General features: G+C 38.6%; 2 protein-coding genes across 28 annotated transcripts; both read left to right on the forward strand.

Annotated features, from left to right (window-relative positions):
* Positions 1–214: 214 nt before the first annotated feature.
* Positions 215–19332, forward strand: LOC103707060 (uncharacterized). 20 transcript variants are annotated; one of them, XM_088707407.1, is made up of 10 exons: positions 215–349; positions 6202–6350; positions 6428–6698; positions 6840–6957; positions 7060–7591; positions 12028–12088; positions 12174–12289; positions 13569–13659; positions 16084–16131; positions 18983–19332. In XM_088707407.1, the coding sequence occupies exons 3-10, from the start codon at positions 6444–6446 to the stop codon at positions 19031–19033; spliced, it is 1272 nt and encodes a 423-aa protein (XP_088563533.1). In that variant the 5' UTR covers positions 215–349; positions 6202–6350; positions 6428–6443; the 3' UTR covers positions 19034–19332. The 20 variants fall into 20 exon arrangements, with proteins under 20 accessions (XP_088563533.1, XP_026660439.3, XP_017698287.3 ...); XM_088707408.1 differs by having other exon boundaries at positions 217–349; positions 6541–6698; positions 6840–7591; XM_088707411.1 differs by lacking the exon at positions 6202–6350 and having other exon boundaries at positions 217–349; positions 6541–6698; positions 7056–7591.
* Positions 19333–20808: 1476 nt separating this feature from the next.
* On the forward strand, positions 20809–24367 carry LOC103707059 (uncharacterized). Of its 8 annotated transcripts, none has more exons than XR_015971410.1 (3): positions 20809–21484; positions 23622–23747; positions 24071–24367. XR_015971410.1 is itself a non-coding variant. In XM_008791410.5 (3 exons), exons 1-2 carry the CDS (start codon positions 20990–20992, stop codon positions 23720–23722), a joined length of 525 nt encoding a protein of 174 aa, XP_008789632.3. In that variant the 5' UTR covers positions 20821–20989; the 3' UTR covers positions 23723–23747; positions 24071–24367. The 8 variants fall into 8 exon arrangements, 4 of the variants coding, with proteins under 4 accessions (XP_088563539.1, XP_017698265.3, XP_008789632.3 ...); XR_005512487.3 differs by having other exon boundaries at positions 24098–24367; XR_003385706.3 differs by having other exon boundaries at positions 20810–21484; positions 23652–23747.
* Positions 24368–24385: the final 18 nt, after the last annotated feature.

Below are 24385 nucleotides of genomic sequence, written 5' to 3' on the forward strand. Positions count from 1 at the left end.
ATCTCAAAACCATTACACGTATTCTCTCGAAATCATCTTTTTCGCACCATATAAGGTGGCTCCATCCATACATATACATCTTTCTACGGTGCAAAACATATATGGCCCAAACTCAAAGGACACCACGGAGTGGTGGAACCCTGTAACTAAACTGTTCCTGCAGGTAACTTACAGAGAGTGTCAGTTTAAAACACCCAAACTTAGGGTGGCAAATGTGGAAAAAGGTACAGGGAATTTAAAAAGATATATCCACAACTATAAGAGTGCATTCGGAGAGTCACTTGGGCGAGTTTTGACGAGAGTTTGGGTTCTTCGCCAATGGGCGAAGCGGGTTCCGAGCATATCTTGGGTAAATCCGACTCACTAAAATTTCATCTGTATTTTGTCCTAGTTTTTGCTTTTAGTTGCTATTTTTTTTTTATTTAGTTACGTGAATCACTTGTCTGGAATATTTTGATGGTTAGGCTGCTGCTGCTGTGCTAATTTCGCCTTTTCCTCAAATCTTAATTAAGTTGTTACCAGTTGTTGTTTTTGTCTCTTTTTAATGTTTTTTTAGTCGAATTTTGGTGCTATGGATTGTATTATATGCATGTGTCTTGTTGGGTTATTTGGAATCGATGGTTTTCTTCACGTGGCTGGTTTCAATTAGGGTTTTCTTGTTTGATGGTCAAAAAACAGGTTGTTAGGAATCAAATTTCGTATTCTTCAACAAACAATATTTTCCTTGGCAAAGAAAAATGGGGCTTAAATAAGATGAAAAAAATGAATTGCTTTATTTTAAGGTCATCCACCTTATGAAATATGACTAATAGTTTGGCATATGTAATTGTTTAAGGCGAATTCCAGATATGGGAATTTGTATTTATGCATTCATCTAGTACTTTTCTGATTTAGGTTGTCATGGAGAGGTTTGGTATTTTCCATCAGCCTCGTTCTTGTTTTGGTTTTCTCCATTGTTTATGTTCTTTTGTGATGGTTCCAGAATGCCACCATATCTTTCTTCTTCTTCTTCTTCTTTAAAAAAAAAAGATCTTCTGAATGACAATTATCCATGCTTGTTGGGAGTGGAACATGGTATGCTAATCATTGTTTTTATATTCCTGTCTAGGAAACCTATTCACCCAGTATTCTGTGCTTTATCATTAAGATCTAGTTGTGCAATGTTTGATTCGACAATGTTTAGTTTACCATTTATATGTGTGATTATGGCTGTATGTGTAATCACGCAGTCTTGTCCTTGCTATATATGATTGTATTTATGAATCATGAATCGTTCCTATTACATCTTCCATCCATATTAGCTCAGAATTTCTCAAATTTTTTTAATGGTTGCACTATTACATGATGCGCTAACCACAGAAGATCAGCTGCTAACATACAAGAGAGGATAGCATGATAAACTTTTTTTATTCTCTTGATGAAATGGTTGATGGTTTTTCTATCTTTAACATCGGAAAAAGAGAGGATATATGAATGCCAGAATCAACACTGGAAGTACCCAGATCACTGTTTAGATCAATGAAGGGTTCAAATCTTGAGATTGACACATAATCAAGATCTTTTGAGCCCTTATCTAGTTGCTAGGAGTGTGATTAAAGTGTATTGGAGCATTAGTAGTATAAAATGGTTTATACTTGGTCCAGCAAAGAGCTCACTTCCTTTCCAAGTCCAAAGGAGAGATTATTGCAGAAGTCTCAGTGGTGTTAGATAGTTTTTAGGAGCCTTTTTTGGATGCCCAACTCATAATAACTTTACTTTCCTTTTATTTTGTTGTTATTTGGAAAGTTTTGGATGCAATGGAGTTTTAGGTTGGTGGGTAGTCTCTTTTGGAGTCAAATTGTGTTGAAAGAGTCCCAAGATTATAATTGGTAAGATGAGAATCCCTTTTGGACTAGGAGTTGTTGTTTCTTAGCTATTACGGTCATTACAGTACTTTAGAGTGATGAATTTTGAAGAATTTTTGAGTTATTCTGATTGAAGGAAAAGAAAGAAAGATGAGGTTTGGCTATTCTCCCTCTTTATTTTCTCTTCGCTTCTTCTTCCTGCTCATCATTCTTCTACTTTTTCTCCATTATTTCATAGGATACTAATTCTGATGATAATTGGAACAATTGTTGGTTTTAGTTTGCTTACTCATAATCTAGCAAATCATCATTAATTTAACCTATCAGTTCAGTAATCTACTTAAATCTATGCACCATTGTCTTCAATTCTTGCAGAAATTTATCGCGGTTAACGAATTTTGACTTTTGATCAACACCAAATCCAATTTGCTAGTTCTTAAGCTTCATAATTCCTTTTCAGAACCCTTCCCTGCCCTTTAATCCTAGGAGCGAGGATTCAAGTCCCATTGTATGGGATGGTATCCTTAGTACTGTACCATTTTGATTGGAAAATGCGATCGAGATAGATGTGGGACACCGTTCTCTCTTGACTGGGAAGTCTTGATCGTCTTGGCTATATGCCGATACTTGGGATGCACCAAGATAGTCAGAACAGCTGGGACACTTTTTTTTTTCCTTTTGTTCTTGTTACTGATTGTTTCACTCCTTCTCCATCTTATTGTCCCATCCCGATACTTGTACCATTGCACGACCAAGTGGAGATGGGGCTTGATATCAAGATTTAAACCCCTGCCTAGGATTAGATCTGAAACCCTCTTTTATTTCGTATAACTTTCAAAATACATCACTTATGCCCTATCACAGAATTAGGGATAGAAGGGTCGGGCTTTGGTCAAGCCACCTATTGCTTGAGTAGTTGAGTTTGACCTGAATTGTTATTTTTCGGCTTCAAGCCAGGCTTAAGCCTTAAACTTTAACAAAAGATCAAGGTTGAACTTTGCTTAAGATCAAGCCTGAGTCAGGCTTGAAGCCTAAATAAGTCTGATTGTGATGTGAAAGAGAGGCAAAAGGGACTTTTTTTGAGAGAGAGAGGGACCTAGGGGGAGAACTTCTAGGAGCTAAAGTGGAGGCAGAGTGATGTAGGCAATGGTGCCATAGTGGAAGCATCTGGACAAGGTAGATGTGGAGGATTATCGTGGCTATGGATGACGATGGTGGTGACAATCATGGAAGAGAGGATGGCAGGCATGGGCTATGGTGCGGCAATGGACAAGCATCTAGTTGAGGGAGATAGGGAGGGATGTGTTGTGGCCATGAATGACCATGGTGGTGGAGTTGCCTTTGAGGCAAATGTTGATGTCGATGAACTTGATGTAGATGGCAGAGGGATTCTTGATGGGTGCAATAGGGCATTAGGGGAGTGGGGCAGAGGAGGATAGGTAGGATATGAGAGGAGTATAGGAGGATAGATGGGAGACGAAGAGATGAGGGATCTGCTAGGAAATGGATTGGGAAATAGGAAAACGGGTTAAGGTTTCTAGTTAAACCCAATTGATCTTATCCATTCATTAGAAATGAATTGTTTGGATTTTAAACGTTTTAATGCATTATGTAAAAATATATTATTAAGTATGATTCAGGCTGAGCTCGAGTTGGACAAGAGCTGCCCAAACTTGGTCTGAAATCCTTTAGGGCCTTTAACTTTAGTCCCAGGCCAGGCTTAGAACCTAGTTAAAATTGGCTTGGCTTGATATGCCTTGGTTTAGACTAGGCCCATTTCTTACTGTAACAGAATCTGGACGATGATCTTATAGTTTTGCTTGAACCTTTTGATTTCCCCTTCCTAAAGGCCTAACATGCTCAAGCACCTTAACACATTGAGATTTATGTCTATATGCGTGCTTGTTAAGGATCTAAATCTATAATCAAAATTCATAGTATAAACTTTTTAGGAAGCTATGGACTGGATAAGGGCTTCAAGATTTTGGAGTATGATTAAATCAAGGTTTTAAAATCTGGTGTAGGCACTCGTGCCAGACATCGGCCGACATGCATCGTGGCATGGGCATTTTTGGTTGCGCATTGGGTTTTCATGCCATCATTATAATTTTTATTATTAGTTAACCTATTTCTAGTTAGGTGGGTCTTATATGATCCGTCAAAATATTTATATATTTTTTAAGGCGGCTATCTAGCCTTACATATCTATGCCTTTGCCTGTTGACATACATAAAAGATGGAAGTTGATGATACTTCAAGTCAAGCACTATTAAGGCACATTATCATTGATACATAATCATTTATTGTGATGTATGCTAACTACACATGCACCAAGCTCCCACAATAAATTACTAGGTAATTAGTGATTGTGTTATTTTATATGCCATACTCTTTTTGTGTCATTGGTTTTCATGTCCTTTGATACTGGTGTCTTTTCCCCCTTTGTAAATGTGTTCTACTGATTATCATGAATTTTGTCTTCCATTTTATCTCAGTCACTGATTTCATGTTCTCTCATTATGTTCTTGTCCATTTGTCATGTGGGTTGCATCTGGCACTTGACTTGGTCGTAGGATTTTTACTTTTGACCATCAAAAATGTGTTTTGTTTGGCTTGGATGGACAAAATCCATTTCCTACCGAGCTCCCAACTTCTCCTTTATCTCTCCCAGCTTCATTCTTTTTGGTTTGCCAGTTTGGCATGGGCTAATGCAGGCCGAGACAACTTTGATACTGAGTGATTCTGCTGGCTTGCAATACTGGCCAATTGCTTGGTGCTGACTGTGCGAGCATGTTCGAACTTTGGAGCATAGGTTGGTACTTAAATCCTTTGTTAGATAATATCCCTAGGCCTGTTATTGAGCCGAACTGAGCCCGATCCTGGGAGGCTCGGGCTCTGTATTGGGCTCGAGCTCGGGCTTGTTTGGCAAAGCAAAGGCTCGGACTTGAGCTCGTAAAGCTCGTTTCAATTACGAGCTTAAGCCCGAGCCTGAGATCAACCCAAAATCCAACACCCATATCTCAACCTGCCGCCGCTCCTCGAGCGGAAGGGGCGAAGGGAGATGGACGCGAAGCAAGACGCAAAGAGGAACATATACCAGATCGGCTTCGGCTCCCACACCTCCCTCTCGATCACCACCCCCATCGAAACAGAATCCCCCCTCCGGTCTCCCAAACCTTGGATCGCGTCTCGACATCCCGCTCGCGTTCTTCTCTCTCGACACCCAAAAACGATGACGAAATAATAATTTCCGACGAACGCGTGATGAGGTTCGACGGAGTCAAAAATGATATTCAAGAAACTGGATCCAGAAAACTGAGGCAAGGGAGTAGAGGAGCAGAAATTTCTCTGGAACTGCAGGAACGGTGCCGTAGGCCCGAGATCGAAGAGCGAGGAGGCGGCGGAGCCTCTAGTGGCGCTGCTGCTCCTCGAGCGGAAGGGGCGAAGGGAGATGGCGCGAAGCACGATGCAAAGAGGAACACATACCAGATCGGCTTCGGCTCCCATACCTCCCTCTCAATCATCGCCCCCATCGAAATAGAATCCCCCCTCCGATCTCCCAAACCTTGGATCGCGTCTCGACGTTCCGCTCGTATTCTTCTCTCTCGGCACCCAAAACCGAAGACGAAATAGTAATTTCTGATGAACGCGTGATGGGGTTTGACGGAGTCAAAAAGGGTCCAGGCAGTGTTAAGTCACGAGCCCAAACGGGCTCATGAGCTGCTCAGGCTTGAGCTCGAGTTTAAACAGGCCTCATTTTGAGCTCGGGCTCGGGCTCGAGCTCGTTTGACTAACGAGCCGAGCTTGAGCCGAGCTTTTACCGGGCCGAGCCCGAGCCCGAGCCCAAGCCGAGCCCGAGCCGAGCCCGAGCCCAAGCCGAGCCCGAGCAGCTCGGCTCGTTAACAGGCCTATTATCTCTGAGGAATATATTGATGGGTTGGATTTGAAGCCCCTCTAATTTGGTAAAGCGAGACCTAACTGAGCATCATTTGAGTCATGGGTGCCAAATGTCAATCTGAATTTTTTGTTCCTAGTTTATGACCTAAAGGAGCTGCTTTGATATGTATGTATGCACGCGTGGATATATGTAAAAGCCAATCTAACTAGTTGCAAAAGTACTTGTCTATTGTGATAATTTGACTCTTTATGCTTTTAGTTACAAATGATTGCTAATTTTTATTAGAAATGTTCTAGGGTCTTTTAATGTGGATAGAACATTGCTAATTTTAAGTAGTTTTTAACTTGAATATTACGATCCTCTCTCTATCTATTTCTCTATCTTTCTGTTTCTGTATGAGGGTTTAGCTGATCCACATATATATATGTATATTTTTTTTTATTAACCAAAAACTTGCAGAGTACAGGCAGAGTGGCTTGCGGTTACTCCAAAAAAATTCTAGCATTTTAGCCTAGAACATGAAAGATTAAATTCTAATCCAGCAGGGAGTGCTGCATTTCAGATTCTCTTGATATCAAATGTTGATTCAGAGCTCTCTTCCTAATTCTGTGAGGACAATTTTTTTTTTCTACTTCTGACCATGAAAAAATCAGGAGATGAACTTATTTTGTGATTGTCCACGTAGAGGTTAAGCTAGGCTGATGTCTCCAAATTATGATGAATTCCCTTGGGATAGCTGTAGAAAATCCATTTCTTCTGAGGAGGAAGAATGCAAATCATCTAATACTGATGTTGTAGATTTGTCGAGAAGCTGCTCAGATTTATCAACCGTCCACAACATGTGTCTAAGTTCTACATCTAAGAGGGATGGCTATGTGTACAAGAGAAGGAAGTTGCATAGGAACTCTATTGCTATTCTGACAGAAGAAAACAGAACCACAAAAACAAAAGAAAATGTTAGTAATCATTCTTGCATGAGTTCTGAAGATTTCCAGTTGACCTTGCATAAGGATGATCTTGGATGCACTCCGATCATCTCATTTTGTGGTTGTTCCAGAGACGTATCGCTTAATGGAGATCTATTGATTTGTGAACAGCACCATGTACAGAAGTCCATAAATGTACTTAGCTCCCAGATTGAGTCTGTTCCGAACTCTGGGACCCATGACATATGTTCTATTAGAGAATCTGAAATGCCTGCAAAAGCTTCTATTGGTAATCTTTGCAAACCTGTATTGGGGCACTACTACAGCATAAATGATAGGTCTTCATCATCAAAATCTAATACAGAACTTTGCTCGGCTTTCATGAAGACAGAAGTAGAGGATCCTGATGCTGGGGAGTGTTCGTCATCTGACATTGTCCTCGTAGAACCATGGGGAGAATTCACATCAGCAAGGGACCTCTGCATATCTCTGCTCAAAAGCCATGGACTCCTTGGAAGTGCATGGGCTGCCAGTGAATCTGCTTCTTTAGAAGTCCTATATGATAATGATGACAAGTTTTCTCAGACTTGTAAAATATGTGGGCTTTTGGAAAACCCAAAGAAGATGCTAATTTGTGACCTTTGTGAACAAGCATATCATTTGTCTTGTTGCAACACTAGAGTAAAGAAGCTGCCAGTTGATGAATGGTATTGTCAACCTTGTTTTAGAAAGAAACCAAAGCCGCTGACAGGAAAACCATTCAATGCTGAGGGTAAAATTTCTGGGTATAGGAAACGGATGTCTTATGGAGATCTGGGTCCTATATCATTCATGTTGACAGACACTAAGCCATATACATCTGGGGTTCGTATTGGTAAAGATTTTCAAGCAGAAGTTCCAGACTGGTGTGGTCCCATTGCCGAGTATGTTATTCCATTGCTTCTTATCTCATTCTTGCAACTCCTTTAACTTTCATGTCGTAAGCATGTAAAAATAATCAGAGCTGATCTAAAAGTGAATTAGCAAGCCATGATTCATCATATAGAAGCAAATTACTACATGCTCCTATGAAACTTGTGCGATGCTTTTGCATGGCAATTGTACTATATAATGTTATGCTCTTCCATTGCATCTCAATTCATTCTTGCAACTCCTCTAACTTGTATGGCTGTAAGCATGCGAAAAAATAACATTTAAGACAAAATGAATTAGCAAGCCGTGCTTCATAAGAAGTAAAAAAATATTCGTTCTTATGAAACTTTTGTAATACTTTTGTTCTTGTGAAACATAGCAAAGAAATTTACCTACTTTTGAGGGAAATTTTTCCAAACTCCCTTGTCTTTTCATATTGCGGTGACATGCCAGGATCTTTTTTAAATGATTACCCAAGGGAATTTGCGAGAAACCCACAGATTTCAGACCATATTTTGCAGCCCACACTTAAGGCCATCATTAGCTGAAATATGAAGAATGACTTCACATAGAAGACTGGTCTGACTTCCAGCATCAAACATCACTATAACTGAATATTGTCATTTACTTATTTATAGAACTAAGTAGTAAGTACTTCAAGTACTCAAAGTTTATTCTTAGGGAAGGCTACCATACCATAATATCCTCTCATTAATTTCTCGATTATATCACCTCTCTATAAGGAAAAAGTAAAGTTAAATGGGAAACTAGTTTCTAAAGAAGTTAATAGCTCACATAATATATCATATCAGCTCATGACCTATGAGATGTTAATTTTGTGGCCCATCTTGTACCAAGCATAGGGTAATGTTTCAAATCTTGTAGGATGGGGCTCTCTCATTTTTCTGCAGAATAGAATGCAGCCATCCCATCCCAGGCTGACACTTGGGATGGGGGATGTCTTGGGATGTGCTTAATGGGATTCTGAGATGATGGTGGGTCAGTCCCATCCTCACTTTAAGGAAAAAGTGAAGATAAACGGGAAACTGGTTTCTAATGAAGCTAAACCACACCAAATATATCTTATTGGCCCACTACCTATGGCTCATTATTAAACTTGCGGTCCATCTTATACATAGGACAATGGTTCGAGTCCCATAGGATGGTGCTGTCCTGTTTTTCCCATGGAATAGGATGAGCGGCCATCCTACCTCATGCCGACAGTTGGGACGATGATGTCCCAGGATGTGCCAAATAGGACATTGAGATGATGGTGGGTCAGGCCCATCTCAACACTTGGGACAACGCCTTGCCCCGACATCTTGCGAGACATCCCACCAAGACTGGTATTCTTGACATAGGTATAGTTGAAAGTCCTTGTACTAAATGGTTAATCTCACACCGATTCTCCACTTTAGATGTCTTATCCTTCGTGCTTGGAGGTTGCTGCATGCTAAGCATCTTTGGCTTTCTCTGATGTTACACATCAAATCGCTGAATTGTAGGGAACAACTTTGTGTAATTTGTCACTGAATTGAAAATTGCAATTAACTATGTGTATGGTGAAACTAAAATAAGCTGAATTATTTGGTAAATTAGATATGAAGAAAATAATTTGTATGTTGATTATTTTTCGTATATATGATCCATGTTTGATATGATCCGGAAGAAGAAAGATTTTCTTCAACCTGCTCAACTTAGATCTCTCAAAAAAAAATAGAAGAAGATGGAAGGAATAAAAAAAGTAGGGCTTAAGTTTTCTTTTCTTTCATTGATCATCCACAAATCCAAAATGGAGGTACATAGCCCTTATTTATAGTACTAGTGAGGTCTCCTCTTTCACAATTTGGGTTGGATTCCTCTCTTGATTTGAAAGGACTAGGTATCCTACAATAAATATAACTAATAGAAATATTCTAGAAAAGACTAAAATTTAGAAATATTCTAGAAAAAAATAAAATTTTTAAGGAGGTAGACTTCGACTTCTACATCAACTCTGCTTTCTGTTGTTTTGTCTGATTTTTTTGGATACAGAGCTATGCCCAGTCAAAGTCTTACCCGAAAAGAAAATTTTTGGTTTGACCCGCCTGTTTTGGGGCCTAAATGGTAAAATTTTGTCCCACTTCAACCTTCTAATTGTAGATCTCAAAAAAGTTATCCAATTCAAAAAAAATTCATTTCAATCAGGTATTGTATGACCAAGTTATAGCCTCCGAAAGTTTGGTCTGCTACTCAACTTTCGGATGTGGCGGATCTCGCTGCTGAACCCTGTCCAGCCCTGCTCGTAGTGGCTAAAGTATTCCACATCGAGTTTAGTAATCCTCTTGAATACTTGTAGCGGCCAAAGTGTTCTACATCAAGTTTGGTGATCCCTTTGGATATCCGTAGTGTCCAAAATGGTCCATATCGAGTATGATGATCCTCCTGAATATCCATAGTGGCCAAAGTGGTCCATATCGAGTTTGGTAATTCTTCTAAATTTTCGTAGTAGATAAAGTATTCCACGTTGAGTTTGGTGATCTTCTTGGATATCCATAGTAGCTAAAGTGATCAACATCGAGTTTGGTCATCCTCCTGAATACTCGTAGTGACCAAAATGATCCACATCGAGTTCGGCGATCCTTCTGGATCAGAGCTCTCCTTATATAGGAAAATTAGCTCCAGCTAAATCAGAACTAAAGATGGAAAAATGCTTGCTTTTCTATCTCACGGCTGAACCACATAGTTTTGCTCGAAGATAGAGTTGTTGATGTTCGTGTTGAAGGTGTGGCCAATTGAGACACGATCTCGGTGAGTTGGGCTATCTTCTCTAGTTGTGTGAGACGTTTCATCATCTTGTCATCCATCGAGGTAGAACTAACAACCTTACTCATCTTTATCCTTCAATGTACTTCAAGCATGGATAGCCCTTGTTCCGATTGTTTGTATCGCTCGCGTATCCGGACCATGCACTAAGGCTCCTATAGATGTAGAGGATCGAAGCTCTAATACCAAGCTAATCCGATCGAAAAGAAGGAAGACATTTTTCAACCCACTCAACTCAGATCTTTCAAAACAAAAATAGAAAAAGATGGAAGGAATCATGAAAGTAGGACTTAAGTTCTCTTTTCTTTCATTAATCATCCACATGTCTTAAACTGAGGTACATAGCTCTTATTTGTAGCATGATATGCCGTACCGTACTGAACCGAGCGTACTGTGCTGTACCGTACCGGTTCAGTACCGGTACCGTTGGCGTACCGACTCTCGATATACCAAAATACTATGTATTGTACCGTACCGACACTATGCTAGTGTGGACCGGTATGGGGTTCAGTATCAGTATGGCGAACCTTGATTTATACTACTAGTGAGGTCTCCCCTTTTACAATTTGGGTTAGATTTCTCTTCTAGTACAAATAGGACTAGGTATCCTAAAATAAGTATGGCTAATAGAAATATTCTAAAAAAGACTAAAATTTAAAAATATTCTAGAAAAAAATAAAATTCTTAAGGAGATAGATCTCGACTTCTACATCAATTCTGCCTCCTGTTGCTCCGTCTGATTCTTCTTGGATAGAGAGTTATGTCCGGTCAAAGTCTTACTAAAAGAAAAAAAATTGGTTTAACCAGCCTATTTTGGGGCCTAAATAATAGAATTTTGTCCCAATTCAATCTTCTAGTTGTAGATCTCAAAAAGTTATCCAATTTCAATTAAAAAAAATAATGTCAATGGGGCATTGTATAACCAAGTTATAGCCTCCGAAAATTTGGCATGCGACTTGGCTTCTCGATGTGGCGGATCTCGTTCTTGAACCTTATCCAACCCTACTCGTAGTGGCCAGTGTTCCACATCTAGTCTAGTGATCCTCATGAATATTCGTAATGGCCAAAATATTCCACATCGAGTTTGGTAATTTCTTTGGATACTTGTAATGAGCAAAGTGGTCTATATCAAGTCTAGCGATCCTTCTAGATATCCGTAGTGGCCAGAGTGGTCCACATCGAGTCTGGTGATCCTTTTAAATACTCGTAATGGCCAAAATATTCCACATCGACTTTGGTGATCCTCTTGAATACTCGTAGTCACCAAAGTGATCCACATCAACTCCAGTGATCCTCCTGGATCAATGTTAGAATTACAGATTAATCACTGTGATACAACTTCATGTGTATTTTATGTTCTTAGAAGGTCATTTCTCACCACTCTTTGTTGATGCTTTTCAAAGCAATTGCAAGCATGGCATGTACTGAATCATTCTTAACTTAGTTCTTTCTACTATAGCTTATCAAGTCATTGCAATGTTGTACTTCGTAGAAAGAAATCCATCTTCCATGTATTTATGTTATGTGTCATAGTAGAACTCCACATCCCTCAAGATCTTTAATGTTCTCGAAGTTTATAGTTAACTCTGTGGTCCACATTGTTTTATGATGCTTTTTTTGATCATTTTTCTTTTATATGCAGTGATCATGATTATTTTGATGCACCCTCTGAAATAGATCCTGGTGAATTTTCTAATCCAAATGTAAGAGTCCAGGCTTTAATGCTGATGATTTTTATTATGGTTTTTTATAATGTATATTTATTAAGAACGTTCCGTCCATACTTAGGAGTGGAATGGTAACAAGACATACAAAAGAAGTAGCATTGGTAATTGGATTCAATGTCGGGGGGTGGTTGATACTGGTGGAACCAAGGAAGAGATTATTTGTGGAAAGTGGCGCAGGTAAACTTCTTTGCATGAATTAAGGGAGTCCTTTGATTCTTTCTTTTCTTCAATAAGTATTTAGATGTTTTAATAGATAATTGGGTGAATCTGCATAGATAATGGTGTGCATTTTTTTGTTGTGCTAGCATCTAGATGTAATATGATGATTGTAGTAGCACTGAATTAACTATTAGAGAATTTCTATCATGAAATCTCGAAGACCTTATAGAACAAATTTAGTAAATACTGTCTTCTCTAAATAACTATAATAGTTGATCCTAGGTAAGGATTTAAATATTGGTGCATATCTATCCATGTTGGCCATGCTGTACCACATCAATAAGTTATTGGTATTAATACGCCGCTTGGTACCAGTTCACACCAATGTCATGGTATGTCACATCATTTTTTCGTTGTGTCAGCACCAAGATGCTTACAACGGCAGTATGATATGCACCATTACCAGTAAGGTATCTTATGGTCATTGATTCTGGTACTTCAACCCTCGATCCTAGGATTCATAAGTTCCTCTATCGTCATACTTAAGTATATTAATGCAGTATTTACTTGTTAACAAGTATTTTGTGAGCAACCAAACTGGTCCATTATTGGGTATATTGACTCGTATAGGCAGGGAACCAATACTTGGTATCCACCTGTACTGTCATCACCAAGAATAGTATCGTACCTACACTATACTAGTCCGGTATCTGTATGGGTACCGAAACCAAACTGAAAACCTTGGTCGTCTTGTACATACTAATGTAATTCCTGCAATGTAATTATCTTATAAATAATAGGAAGTTGTGAACTGGACAATGATTTACATTGATTAATAGTAGCACAAAAGTCACAATTAATCCAGAAATTCCAAAGAGTTTTAGCATGAACTCCTATCTTCATACAAAATATATTGAGTAAGTAATAGGTCTTTGAATCATCAGATATGTAGTCTTAGGATTCACTATTCCCCTGTATCTTGCCTAAGTGTATCGGTATGATTATGTGCACTTGTTCAAGTTTGGATTGATGACTAATGATCCAGGTGAGGAGGGTGCTCGCACGAGTTTTAGAGCAACATGATGGAAGTTGAAATATTAAAGAACATATTTAAAATATATATTCTGTAATTTTTTGTTGTTTCTTTCCTTGTTTGTACACCTGACTGCAATCTCCCTTCTATTCCAGCTTCAAGTAGCTCAGCCTGTGATTATTTTGTGCTTATATATAATCATATTCAAATATCGCTAGTTAACCCCTATGTGATATGCTTTTCCTTTGCTTGATTCAATCCCAGAGCACCTCTTTATGTAGTTCAAACTGATGATTGGGATTGTTCATGTTCTGTTCTTTGGGATCCAGTCCATGCTGATTGTGCTGTTCCTCAGGTAAGCTGCTTGCTTCATTCTTGCACTTCAGTTTCACTTAATTAGTTATTCCAGATGTGATCGCGATTGTTAGTTAGACTAACAGCTGCTATGGTTATGGCTGCTTATAATGCTTTTTTAAAGAAAGTTATTACACCATGATTGACCATTTTGATGGATTTCTTACAATTGGTACATCATCATAATATTTCATTTTGAAGAGTAGGTTTTTTTGGCAGGGGCATTCTGATATTTATTTGCATATCTGACACTTTGCTTTCTACAACATACTCATACTCCTAAAAAAAAATTGTCTATCGCATGAAGTTTCACATGCCGACTTGAACCATCTTGTTACAGCCTGTAAGCCTTGCTGGAGACACACTACTAAACATTCATGGTTTGCACTATTTCCATCCAATCTTTCTTGGCAAATTTATTTGCATGTGTAGTCCATTATTATATTGAATGGAGGACATCTAGATTCAATTATGTATGGTTACAGTTAAATTGTTCACCAAGAATATTATAAAATAGTTTAGTATTTAGGTGCACAGCAATACAGTAGCTGCTTTAGGTAATAATATTTTTCTATTAATGAATATGAAAGACGGTTAGGGAGCTGCTGAAGTTAGTCATATTTATAAGCATAAAATGAGGCTTGGGAGAAAATCTGCTAGTTGGTAAAATTTGGGAGATGTTCAGGAATGGTACTAAATTATATGGTAGCATCTAGTAGATAGAATTCCACTAATAAGAAAATTTCAGACTAAAACGTGAAAAATTCACAATGATTAATTAGATTTTTGTAAAATTTTCTTTTTTTTTTCATATCTTGTGATTAGATTAAGAAACAATATTGTGGCAAGGAACATATCAAGTATCAGACCAAGTGGTCAATTGTGATAGCTTTAACTCACCCTGGACTTAGCCTAAGTCCATCAAAACTAAGTCCCACTAGGTATGACATCAACCTCTATAGTCACTCATGATTCCATTAGGCCCTCTTTGGGTTCAAAGTTGGAGATAGCAATGCACTTTTAGTTTGGATCTTTTAGATCTCGACACAATTCAAGCAACTTATACCCTTACTGCCTCTTATCCAGCATTGTTGACCTAAGTTTTGCCTGAACATCCAGTTCTGTTCTCCTCATGAAGAGAAATGATAATATTGGGACGAGAAAGGTGCAAACAATGCTGGCAGTGAATGCGTGTGAAACACATTGTTTTCAAGACTTGTAGAATCTCTCTCTCTCTCTACATACATATGTACATGCATAAATGCTTACATATATAGAGACATAGCTGACACTCTAACAGGCTTTTGAATAAGATTTTGCTGCATGTTATATCGTCAGTTTTAAATAGTTCTTAGTCTCTGCCAGGGTTATTTTATCAATGCGGATGTTTAGATTGAACAACTGATTGATAAATTCAGGGGCTGCCATTTGGTAAATATATTGCAGATCCATCTCTGAAGTTTGAAAACTATGTTTGTCGTCGAGAATATTTCTGTGGTCAAGTTGTTTTTCAATGGAAGTCATTTGATGTAATATAAATGTAAGATGCAAAACCAAAGAGCACAAAGTTTCGTATACTTTAGAGACTCAGAATATCATGTAAGCTTTGAGCTCTTAGTATGAAGTAGATGCTGAAGGTTTGAAGACCTTGCATGTGCATGGTGTGTGTTTTATATGGTAGCTGCAATGGTGAATTGTTGGAAGCATCATACTCTGTTCCTTCACTCTTTAGGGGAAGTTTCTTTATTCCTAGTCTAGTTTTAGGACAAAATATGGATTTTTGAATGTTTAACATGGTTGCTGTTTATTAGCATTCTACTAAAACTGACATTAGGGCTTCTTGACAGACTAGCACTTGTTAGAAAATTAGTAAGTTTTCTGGTGTTCTAGAATACATGGAATATGGATGGAGCGTTATCATCGGTGCCCATTCCAACCAGTTTACGTAAAATGCTGTTTAAGTTGGGTGGATTCTTAGAATTGCAAGGCAAAATGATCAATGCACTTGCTATAGTGGGGTCAACAACCATCTCCAGGCCTTTCAAGTTTTTACCTGTTCAGTAACTCTGGCCACCTTGTTAGGTCAAATCTTATACTCTTGTTTCATAATACCCATGCTCATTAGCCTAAGAGAAAGCCAACCCAAAGTAAGATGTGTAAGTGGTTCAAAGGGATATAGCTCATCTTTAAAATATAAGAAAACTGCCAAACTGACACCTTCAGTTCTATAGGCCTGTTTTAGTTCTATTGCCTACTTCAACTGTTTTCTCTTTAATATGAGACCTACTTTTTCTTTATATATCTTAGTCTTAGTGATATGATGTTAATGTTTAAGTTTTGATCTTTTTAAAGATTATTTGATTGTATTTTGGTGGGTACATTGTTCTTTAAATCATTGTCTGCAATGGTTCTGTGTAAAATGTAGGAGCTGGAAACTGATGAAATTCTGAAGCATCTCAAATATATGAAAATGGTATGTTTGAAGAGCCCCTTATGAAGTGAATTTGTTGTAAAATGCATTCTTCTTATACATTTCAATCTGTAGATGAGACATGACTTGTTCACTTGGTATGAATCATTTTTGCTCTGGAGATTTTTTGCTCGTGTATAACTTATTGAAATATACGCAATAGAAAATTTTACATGTTTATGGGGAATTTCAAGGTTAGTTGCTTGTTCAAGTTATAACCTATATATTAGAATTAGGTTATTATGGGAGCTGTTGGGACTCCTTGTACCAATATACTGGACTTTCTATTATATAATATTCTGTAAATTAATAATCTTTGCTATTTATAAACTATTTTCCTGTTTGTGTGTGTGTAAGAGTAATATATACATATATATTGCATTAGACTAGGTATTGCATCACATTTGTTGATTCATTTTTATCATATCAAAGATCAAAGCATCAGATATCTTGCAGCTGTGATATAGTCTTGGTTTAGCTGATTTATTTATTTTCAATCTATTTTCCTTTTTTTAAGTATCAGGGTAATGGGTTAGATATTTTATGATTTACTGCAATTTTCATACTCAACTCCAGGGGTTCTAGAGTTAATTTTCTTGTAGGTTCTGGAATCATGTTATTCATATTGTGGGAAAGATCAATATCTGCAAGTTCTATTTTAGGTCTAGCTTAGGTTTAGTCAAGTTTGCATTGTTAGGATTGCATTTTGCATTAATTTTGATTCCTCTCTGTAGAGTTTCTTTGTGGATACTATTTTGCTGTTCTAACGAAGTTCCAAAGCATCTTCTTTGCTTCTTCTCTTATTCTTTTTTTTTGGGAGAATATCTAGAGGTGCTATTAGTCATCGCTTGCAAAAGAGGAGAAAGAAGAGGGTCTATTAGTTTTCTAAATGATTTAATAGAACATTTTTGTTTTCTTTATCCTCTTCATCTTTTTCTCTTCTCTATTTTGTCTCTTCTTCTTATCGAGACCTGATATAAATCTTTTAAGCAGATTTTCAGCATAGGTCTGATTTTCAGTAGATACTGCTGACTGAAATAAATTTCAGATCTTAATGGTTCATCTTCTAGAGTGAATCCGCACCAACCTGTCAGGGATCAGCACGACATGCATTCTATGTCTTGCTGACAATAGGCACACAGAAATAATGCACAGATTTTGTTGAAGGGTTTGCAACTGATACATTTAGCTCGTTTGTTTCAACTTTTATTCAATATACACCTTTTTTTATCTTTTTGGGGCATTACACAGTAATTTTGGTTGCTTTATGCTAGTGCATGGGCAAGTTCTAAATAAATAAACGTAACTATTCAGTAGAAACTAGAAAACTTTGATTACAATCATCTTAAATATTTATGATAATTGCAGTTTAACATGTCTATTTCACATCTTCAAGCAACTTGTCATACAAAATAATTACACAACTATATTGAACATTAACAAAAGAAACAAGCTAAAAGTTCATCATAGAAATTGCAGTGGGACATGAAATTATATTATGCATCAATGACATATTCAAAGTATTATACTGATGCTGCTAGTACATTGGATGCCATGATCTTTAATCTCTGGTATGATATAAAATCTTGATGTTCTATCACTATCACTTAATATGTAGATTACATTTTCAAATCCTTCAAAAGTAAAAATGGAAAATTCAACGAGAACATATTTCAGACCATCTATAGGGATGCTATTAACATGTGCAAGGCTGCAAGCACATGTTTAAAATGCAGAAGGACACAAACTTAAAGCACTATGTATTGACTTGATGGCCTTTTTTCTCATGTGTCCCAAGGTTATGACAGCAGCCAGTGACTTGTTAGGGGTCCATACCTTGATTTTTTTTTTTCAGTACTTGGTCAAAACACATGAATACGAGGATATGCATTGATATGGGCTGGCATACATGAATCATAGATAAATTGGTTAAGGTACAGAACAAATAGGCAATTGAATTCTTACTATTATAAATAAATGCATATATTTATGTCTACTATATTGTAATCCCTGCATATGTTGTAATAGTTTTGTTCTACATTTTCTGTATTAATTTATAATGCTGGAATGGGATATAGTTTAAATGCAACATGAGTTTTTTTTTTTTTAATGCTGGAATGGGATATATTTATAATATTTTTTTTTTCTTGGAACTAAACCCAAATTTCTCAATCCATGTTCATTCTTTTTTGTCTCATTCATGCTCTTTAAATGGAGAACCATAGGGTTAATGGGTCGATTCAGGTTAAGGCTTGACATGACCCAGTCAAATGTGGCCATAGACTCAATCCATTAACAAGTTGGGTCATGTTTGGCCTTACTTTGAAGTGCATCCATACTTTTAGTAATGTCTCGTCTGCTGGTCCCTAGTTCAGTTCAAGGGGAGGGTCAAGGCATATGATTCATGGATGAACTATCTATAAAAACTTTTAAGTTTGACTCAGGTTCAAGGTGATTTAACCCCCACCCGAGCGAACTAGTTTCTGATGCCATTGTCTGCATTATATGCCGAATTCAAAATAGTTGATTGTTATGCCATAGATCCAGCAAAGTCTCACATGGAATTGAAACTTGAGCTATAAACCCAGCACTATTTGCTCATACCTAGATGAGGTGTGTAGACAACATTCATGTGCCCAGACTGGCTTGCCTATACAGCACTATGGTCCTAATCCATGCCTGCTCAGATGAAAAGCTATTGTTCTCTTGATATGCTAAGATGGATCTAATATTTTGTTTATTTCTAATAACTGATGACCTCAAACTAACAATTTTTTCTTTGTACCATGGTTATTATTATAAATATGCAAAGGTGCTATTCTTTAATTCTTATATACAATGAAATGCCATGCAGCTGAGGCCTTGTCCGGCTGAAAAAAACGTAAACCATGTCAAGCCCAAGTAACTGCCCTGAATTCTAGATTGAGGATGGCCAGCGGATCTAAGCAAGTTTTCAGGCATCTTACTGTATCAAGCGTCTTGTATGTTGCATCTGAGATATGTTGATAATTGGAGGGTTTTGCACATCCTTCAAGTCATCTCTTGTACATTTCGACGGAGTAATTCAGAATGTGGTTAATACTGGCATTAAGATACTCAAATATCTTATTTTGATTATCAAGTAACCTGGCATGGACCTCATTTTTCCATGCCATGGTGTTAGATATGAAGCAATGGAAATATGAGATATACTTTTGAGAGCAAGTCATTATGGCTTTGTTTCTTGAGGCATTTTATTTTCTCGAACCCTATACCATAATTGGATTGGTCTGCAATGCGGTCTTCTGCAGTTTGAGATTTAAAGATATATCACATATGGAAGTTGGCACCTTTTGATGGCAGCAATTTCATCGGCATGGCATGGTCTTTCCAAGAACCCAATGTTGTCGTCATTTCCAGGTTGCATGATTTAAACTGTGCCATACTGGTTGATTCCATGTATAACAAATGCCTTGGCAGCATTATGGGTGTACTTCACTAAAGAATTGGCTTGAAATTGATCTTCAAACGGCAGTAGACCGATCAGTTATGATGTAGATGTTGTGTTGCGCTCAAAGACTGAAGAGATGTAGTTGTGTGCTTCTAAATAAATCATTTTCTGTAAGATAATTCAATAAAAGTTAGCATGTCATGAGTACGAAAAACCTACCTTTAGCAGAGAAGGATGCTCAACATGAAAGAGATTTTACTCTCCATAGGTGTTAAAAAAGATGCAGTTGTCTCGCTCATCTCACTCTAGTTTTCTCTATTGATTTGCAGCCCATCGAGTTGTTTTTTTAGCAGAGAATGCATGAACAGGAATACTGACTCTGTTATGGTGTTAGAAATTAATCAACCGAATAGCACGGATTCATATTTTATCAGCAGATGAGAAAAGATGGTGTCTTTGCAGCTAGTTGTTAAATGGTGTTTTTTTTTGGTGCGGAATTTATATTTTTGTCAAAATTAGAAGAATAAATTAAGTTATTTTCTTTTAGAGGATATTTAAAACTTGTTTACGGTTAATATTATCATGAGAATTCGCATTAATCAGCTACTTTTCTCATTATTTCCACTCCAAGTACATATGGAAGAAGCTATTATTTCCTGCGGTGAGGCGCATAGAAGAGTATGGGCACCACTAAGGTGGTAGCCCAGTGGGAGCATGGCCTTATTTCCAATCAAGTGGTTCCGAGTTCGAAATGCGCGGGCGTCGATTAAATTGTGGAAATCGGATGCTTCTTGCTCGGACATGGAGTCTGGAAGGGTGTATCGCTCTGCTAGTAGCCTCGGTGGTGCCAGGTGTAACGTACTCATATGTGATATTCGTGCCGGAGCCCAGAGGGATAATCGAGCCAAGCCCACAGATGGGGAGGATATGAGTAAAACCTATCGAGATGCCCAACATACGGCCATTTTTGCCCGTATTGAACATTCTCCTAGTAGGGTGGAGACTGCTACACGGGGGTGGGCTCCCACCCCCCGCCTCTCCTTTTAAGCGAAAAAAAAAAGAAGTATGGGCAGCAATCATGATGCCAAAACAAAGCTCCATGCCATAAGCCAAATGCAATGATCCAACGGCCACCATGAACGTAGCCACCGCCTGAGACGCAAAGATTATGCTGACCCGCGGAGCAGCGAAACGTCGCATCGCGAGCTTAATCCTTCGGAACACTGCAACGAGGTCGAGAATTTTGAGCACACTCGATTTTGTGACAAGAACCGGCCTTAAACCAAGTGCGGGATACCAAGTGACGCCGATGATCCAAGAGGCCCCAACCCTGCCATCTTTACACGCTTCCCCTTTCGAACCGACCGCATACTCCCGTGCCCGAGTTCGGATCCTCTACGGTGCGTCGCCAGGAAGAACTGTGCTTGCTCGATGTCTCCGCTCTCCCTGTCTCTCTCCTGCCTCGCGATGGCTCGAATCCTCTCCCAAACCCTTATCCGGCAGTCCCAAACACTAATCCACGATCCGGCCGGAGCGCGCCTTCTCGTGCCGCCGGCGGTCCACCTCGAGGGCCGCCGCGGCCGGGCGAGCCGGCCGGAGAAGGCCCAGCTCGTGGAGGTGGACCTGGAGACGGAGGCAGCCGGGCCGGACGCGGAGCTACTCGGGATGCGCCGCCTCGAGGACGCCATCCACGGGATTGTTGTTCGCAGATCCGCCCCCGACTGGCTCCCCTTCATCCCGGGTTCCTCCTACTGGGTGCCGCCGCGGAAGCGGCCCTACGGCGTCGTGGAGCTTATCGGCAGGCTTGCGAACCCCATGACGGAGGAGGAGACCCTCTCCCTCGCGAGCGTCCGTGGTTGGCCCTCGTCCACCTATTTCGTGGAAGGTGAAGTTCCAACATCTCAGATCCCTTTGTTATATGGTTTGGTAGGTTTTTCGATTTCTCCGCTGATGATTTCACTATAAAAGATGAAATTTTTAGCTAATTCTTTCGCTAATCAATTCGAAAGTTTGAATTTGCTTTAGTTTTCTTGGTGAATTTGTCCTCCATTTTGTGGACGGCGTGGGATGTTATCCTGCGATTCTATTTTAGAATTTGGCTGACTCGGTTGGGCTATTAATCGACGTATAATGGCTTTGTGTTGTTTCCCCGGAGCCCCGACCATATCGAGCTATAGAAACATGATAGAAACATGGCTCGTTGAACAGCACTATTTAGTGCATGTTATCAAAGTGGCACGTGTAGGATACAGATTATGGTATGCTATCTAACTGTGATGCCACTAACTTTTTTCATATATGTAACTAGTTTGGGCAATACGTGTTTGGGATTTTGATTGCTGTTTTTTTGAGTTCTGTAGCTTGGTTTTCTGTAAATTTTCTATGCTCCCCAAAATTCCTGCTAAAATGTAGAAGGGATTGTTATGTGCCTCTTGGGCATTAGTCTCTTGTGTTGAGGCGATATGGTAAGCTGATCTGTATTTCACAAATCTCAGTGACTGTTAGGAATAATTTGCCGGAGGATATATATATTTTTTCAATCTCCATCCATATTGATAACTTGCACATGCCATGAATCTTACGACGTCTTTCCCAAAGGTGGCCATGGATAATGATCTTATGTATCTGGATCACTTGTATGGCTCAGTGGAAATAGCACTATGTTTAATTCCATGACATTTGACTGTGCAGTCTGTAATTCTGTATTCTGTAAAGATGTATGACCTTATGGACAGAACTTTTTTTTTTGGTGGTTCCCATCCCTGAATTATTGGGGATGTGACTAGTAGATACTATTTTGATTGGTTCTCCACCTTTGACCTATGGCAACTTGCAATAAATTCTCTTCCTTATTTTCTCTTCTCTAACCTGGATGTGACAATGACCACAAAGATTTTCCTAGTAAGTTGAAGTTTATAAATTATGGACTTGTGATACCTGGACTATCCTTGTTTCTATCTCTTCAAATCACTGGGTATCAACTGGCCTGTTGTATTGTGACAAGAGACTGGCCAAAAACTGCACAGTTGCTTGGCAAGTGGGCATATCAAATTCTTTATAATTTTTTGTTTATTATCCTCATTCCATTGTCAGTAATTATTATGATGGTGTTCTTCATGAAAATAAAGTTGATTGCCAGGGAGTCTATCATCAATATTAATTTTAAAAGTTTGGTGAAAGGTTTCAATAGTGTGAAGAGAAATATTGCAACTACAAGATTCTTTGGTTGTAGTTAGAAGGGAAACGGGTAACTAAAACTAGTTGACATGTTCTATGTAAAGAAATTGTTTGATGCAACATTGGTGCATGAAGCATATTTGATAGTTAGAGATTGAGATTGTTTGTGGAGGTTGAATAATTTGAATCATCAAAACGATGATTCATTGGTTGTTCTTATGAAGACCTATGCAGGCATGTGTTTAATCCCACATCGGCTATGCACTGTGTAGATCCTGGATATTTATACAGAGTCAAAAAACTTAAATAATATCTTCTGGCTAGTCTAGTGGGTGAGATTTTGGATTGTTACAAATGGTATCAAAGCGGACCTAGCCCATAAGCATATAAACTAGGGGATATTGCTACACAGGTCCATTTGGACTAACCATGGGTTGATCAAGATGTTTGTAATTGGATTTGAATGGATTTGAACCCTTAGCCTAGCGAGTACATCAAAATTTAAACCGGAGGAGGATGTGAGGACCTGTGTAGGTGGATCTGTTTAGTCCGACACTGGCCATGCAATGTGTAGATCCTACGCACTTTTATAGGGCCGAGGAACTCAAATAATACCTTCTGGCCATTCTTTTTGGGTGAGATCCTGAGTTGTTGCAGTTTTTTAACCATGCACAAAGCATGTTTCAGTCTTGTTTTCTGTTCTGCTATGTTACATAATCGCTGAAGCTTTTATCTTGATTCCATTTTAAGGGTTCTGTTGAATTTCAAGTATTAAGTTTCACCAGTAAGATACGTAGACTTACTATTGTTTGTGAAAATTGAAGAACAAATCAGGAGGTGAGATGTGCATCCTATCTATTGACTAGCAGTTATTGTTTTGTTGTAGGTACTTGACTCATTGCTTTATGGATTATAGGTGTATCTCCACATCCTGTGAAGAATAGCCCAGAGAAGGCTGCTGCACAGTCTGATGATGAAGAAAGCTGACTGGTATCTGATTGACAGAAGCAGGGTGAGCAATCTTTGTTGGTACATAGCAGGATTAGTCATCATCTTGTTTATATAATTCCATGGATCTGATGGGAAAATAACTTCCTTGATTTCTCCATTGTTGTATTTATGGTATTAGAGCTGTGTATTAACTCTGGAAGTATCAATGACAGTTGGTTAGGTATTCACAAATTAGTTGTTTCGTTGTGTATTGCTGTCTATGTCGCTGGTTTTCAATCAACATAAAGTGATATAATCTTATGCTTCTGTTCAAGTTGAAATTGGGGCATATCAGAATTTGATATCTGGCATCGGCCCTCTTACTTTTAGTTACTTGTTTACCAGGTTGAACCATCTATCTCTAACGTGCAGGCTATGCAAGAATGTGGGTATTGGATGGTGCCAAGCCATCCAGAACCTCAATGCAAGTTGTACATGTAGGGAGGGGAAGCTGGCGCTGCATGGAATGCCCATGAATTCCACAGCTCCCCTTCACTTCGTTGCTTCATAAAGATCAATGATGTAATTTAACTATTTTAATGTTCTCCGAGTGTAATGTAATAAATTATCAGATTTTTCTGTATTTGTCTTTGTGATATAAATTGTGGTTTGCATGTGAGAAGCATGCAGGTGTTGGATTCATTAGGTGATAAGGGAAGT

This window comes from Phoenix dactylifera, chromosome 11 (assembly GCF_051530095.1).
Source record: "Phoenix dactylifera cultivar Ajwa chromosome 11, Ajwa_hap1_PhDact_Kaust_v1.1, whole genome shotgun sequence".
NCBI lineage: Eukaryota > Viridiplantae > Streptophyta > Magnoliopsida > Arecales > Arecaceae > Phoenix > Phoenix dactylifera.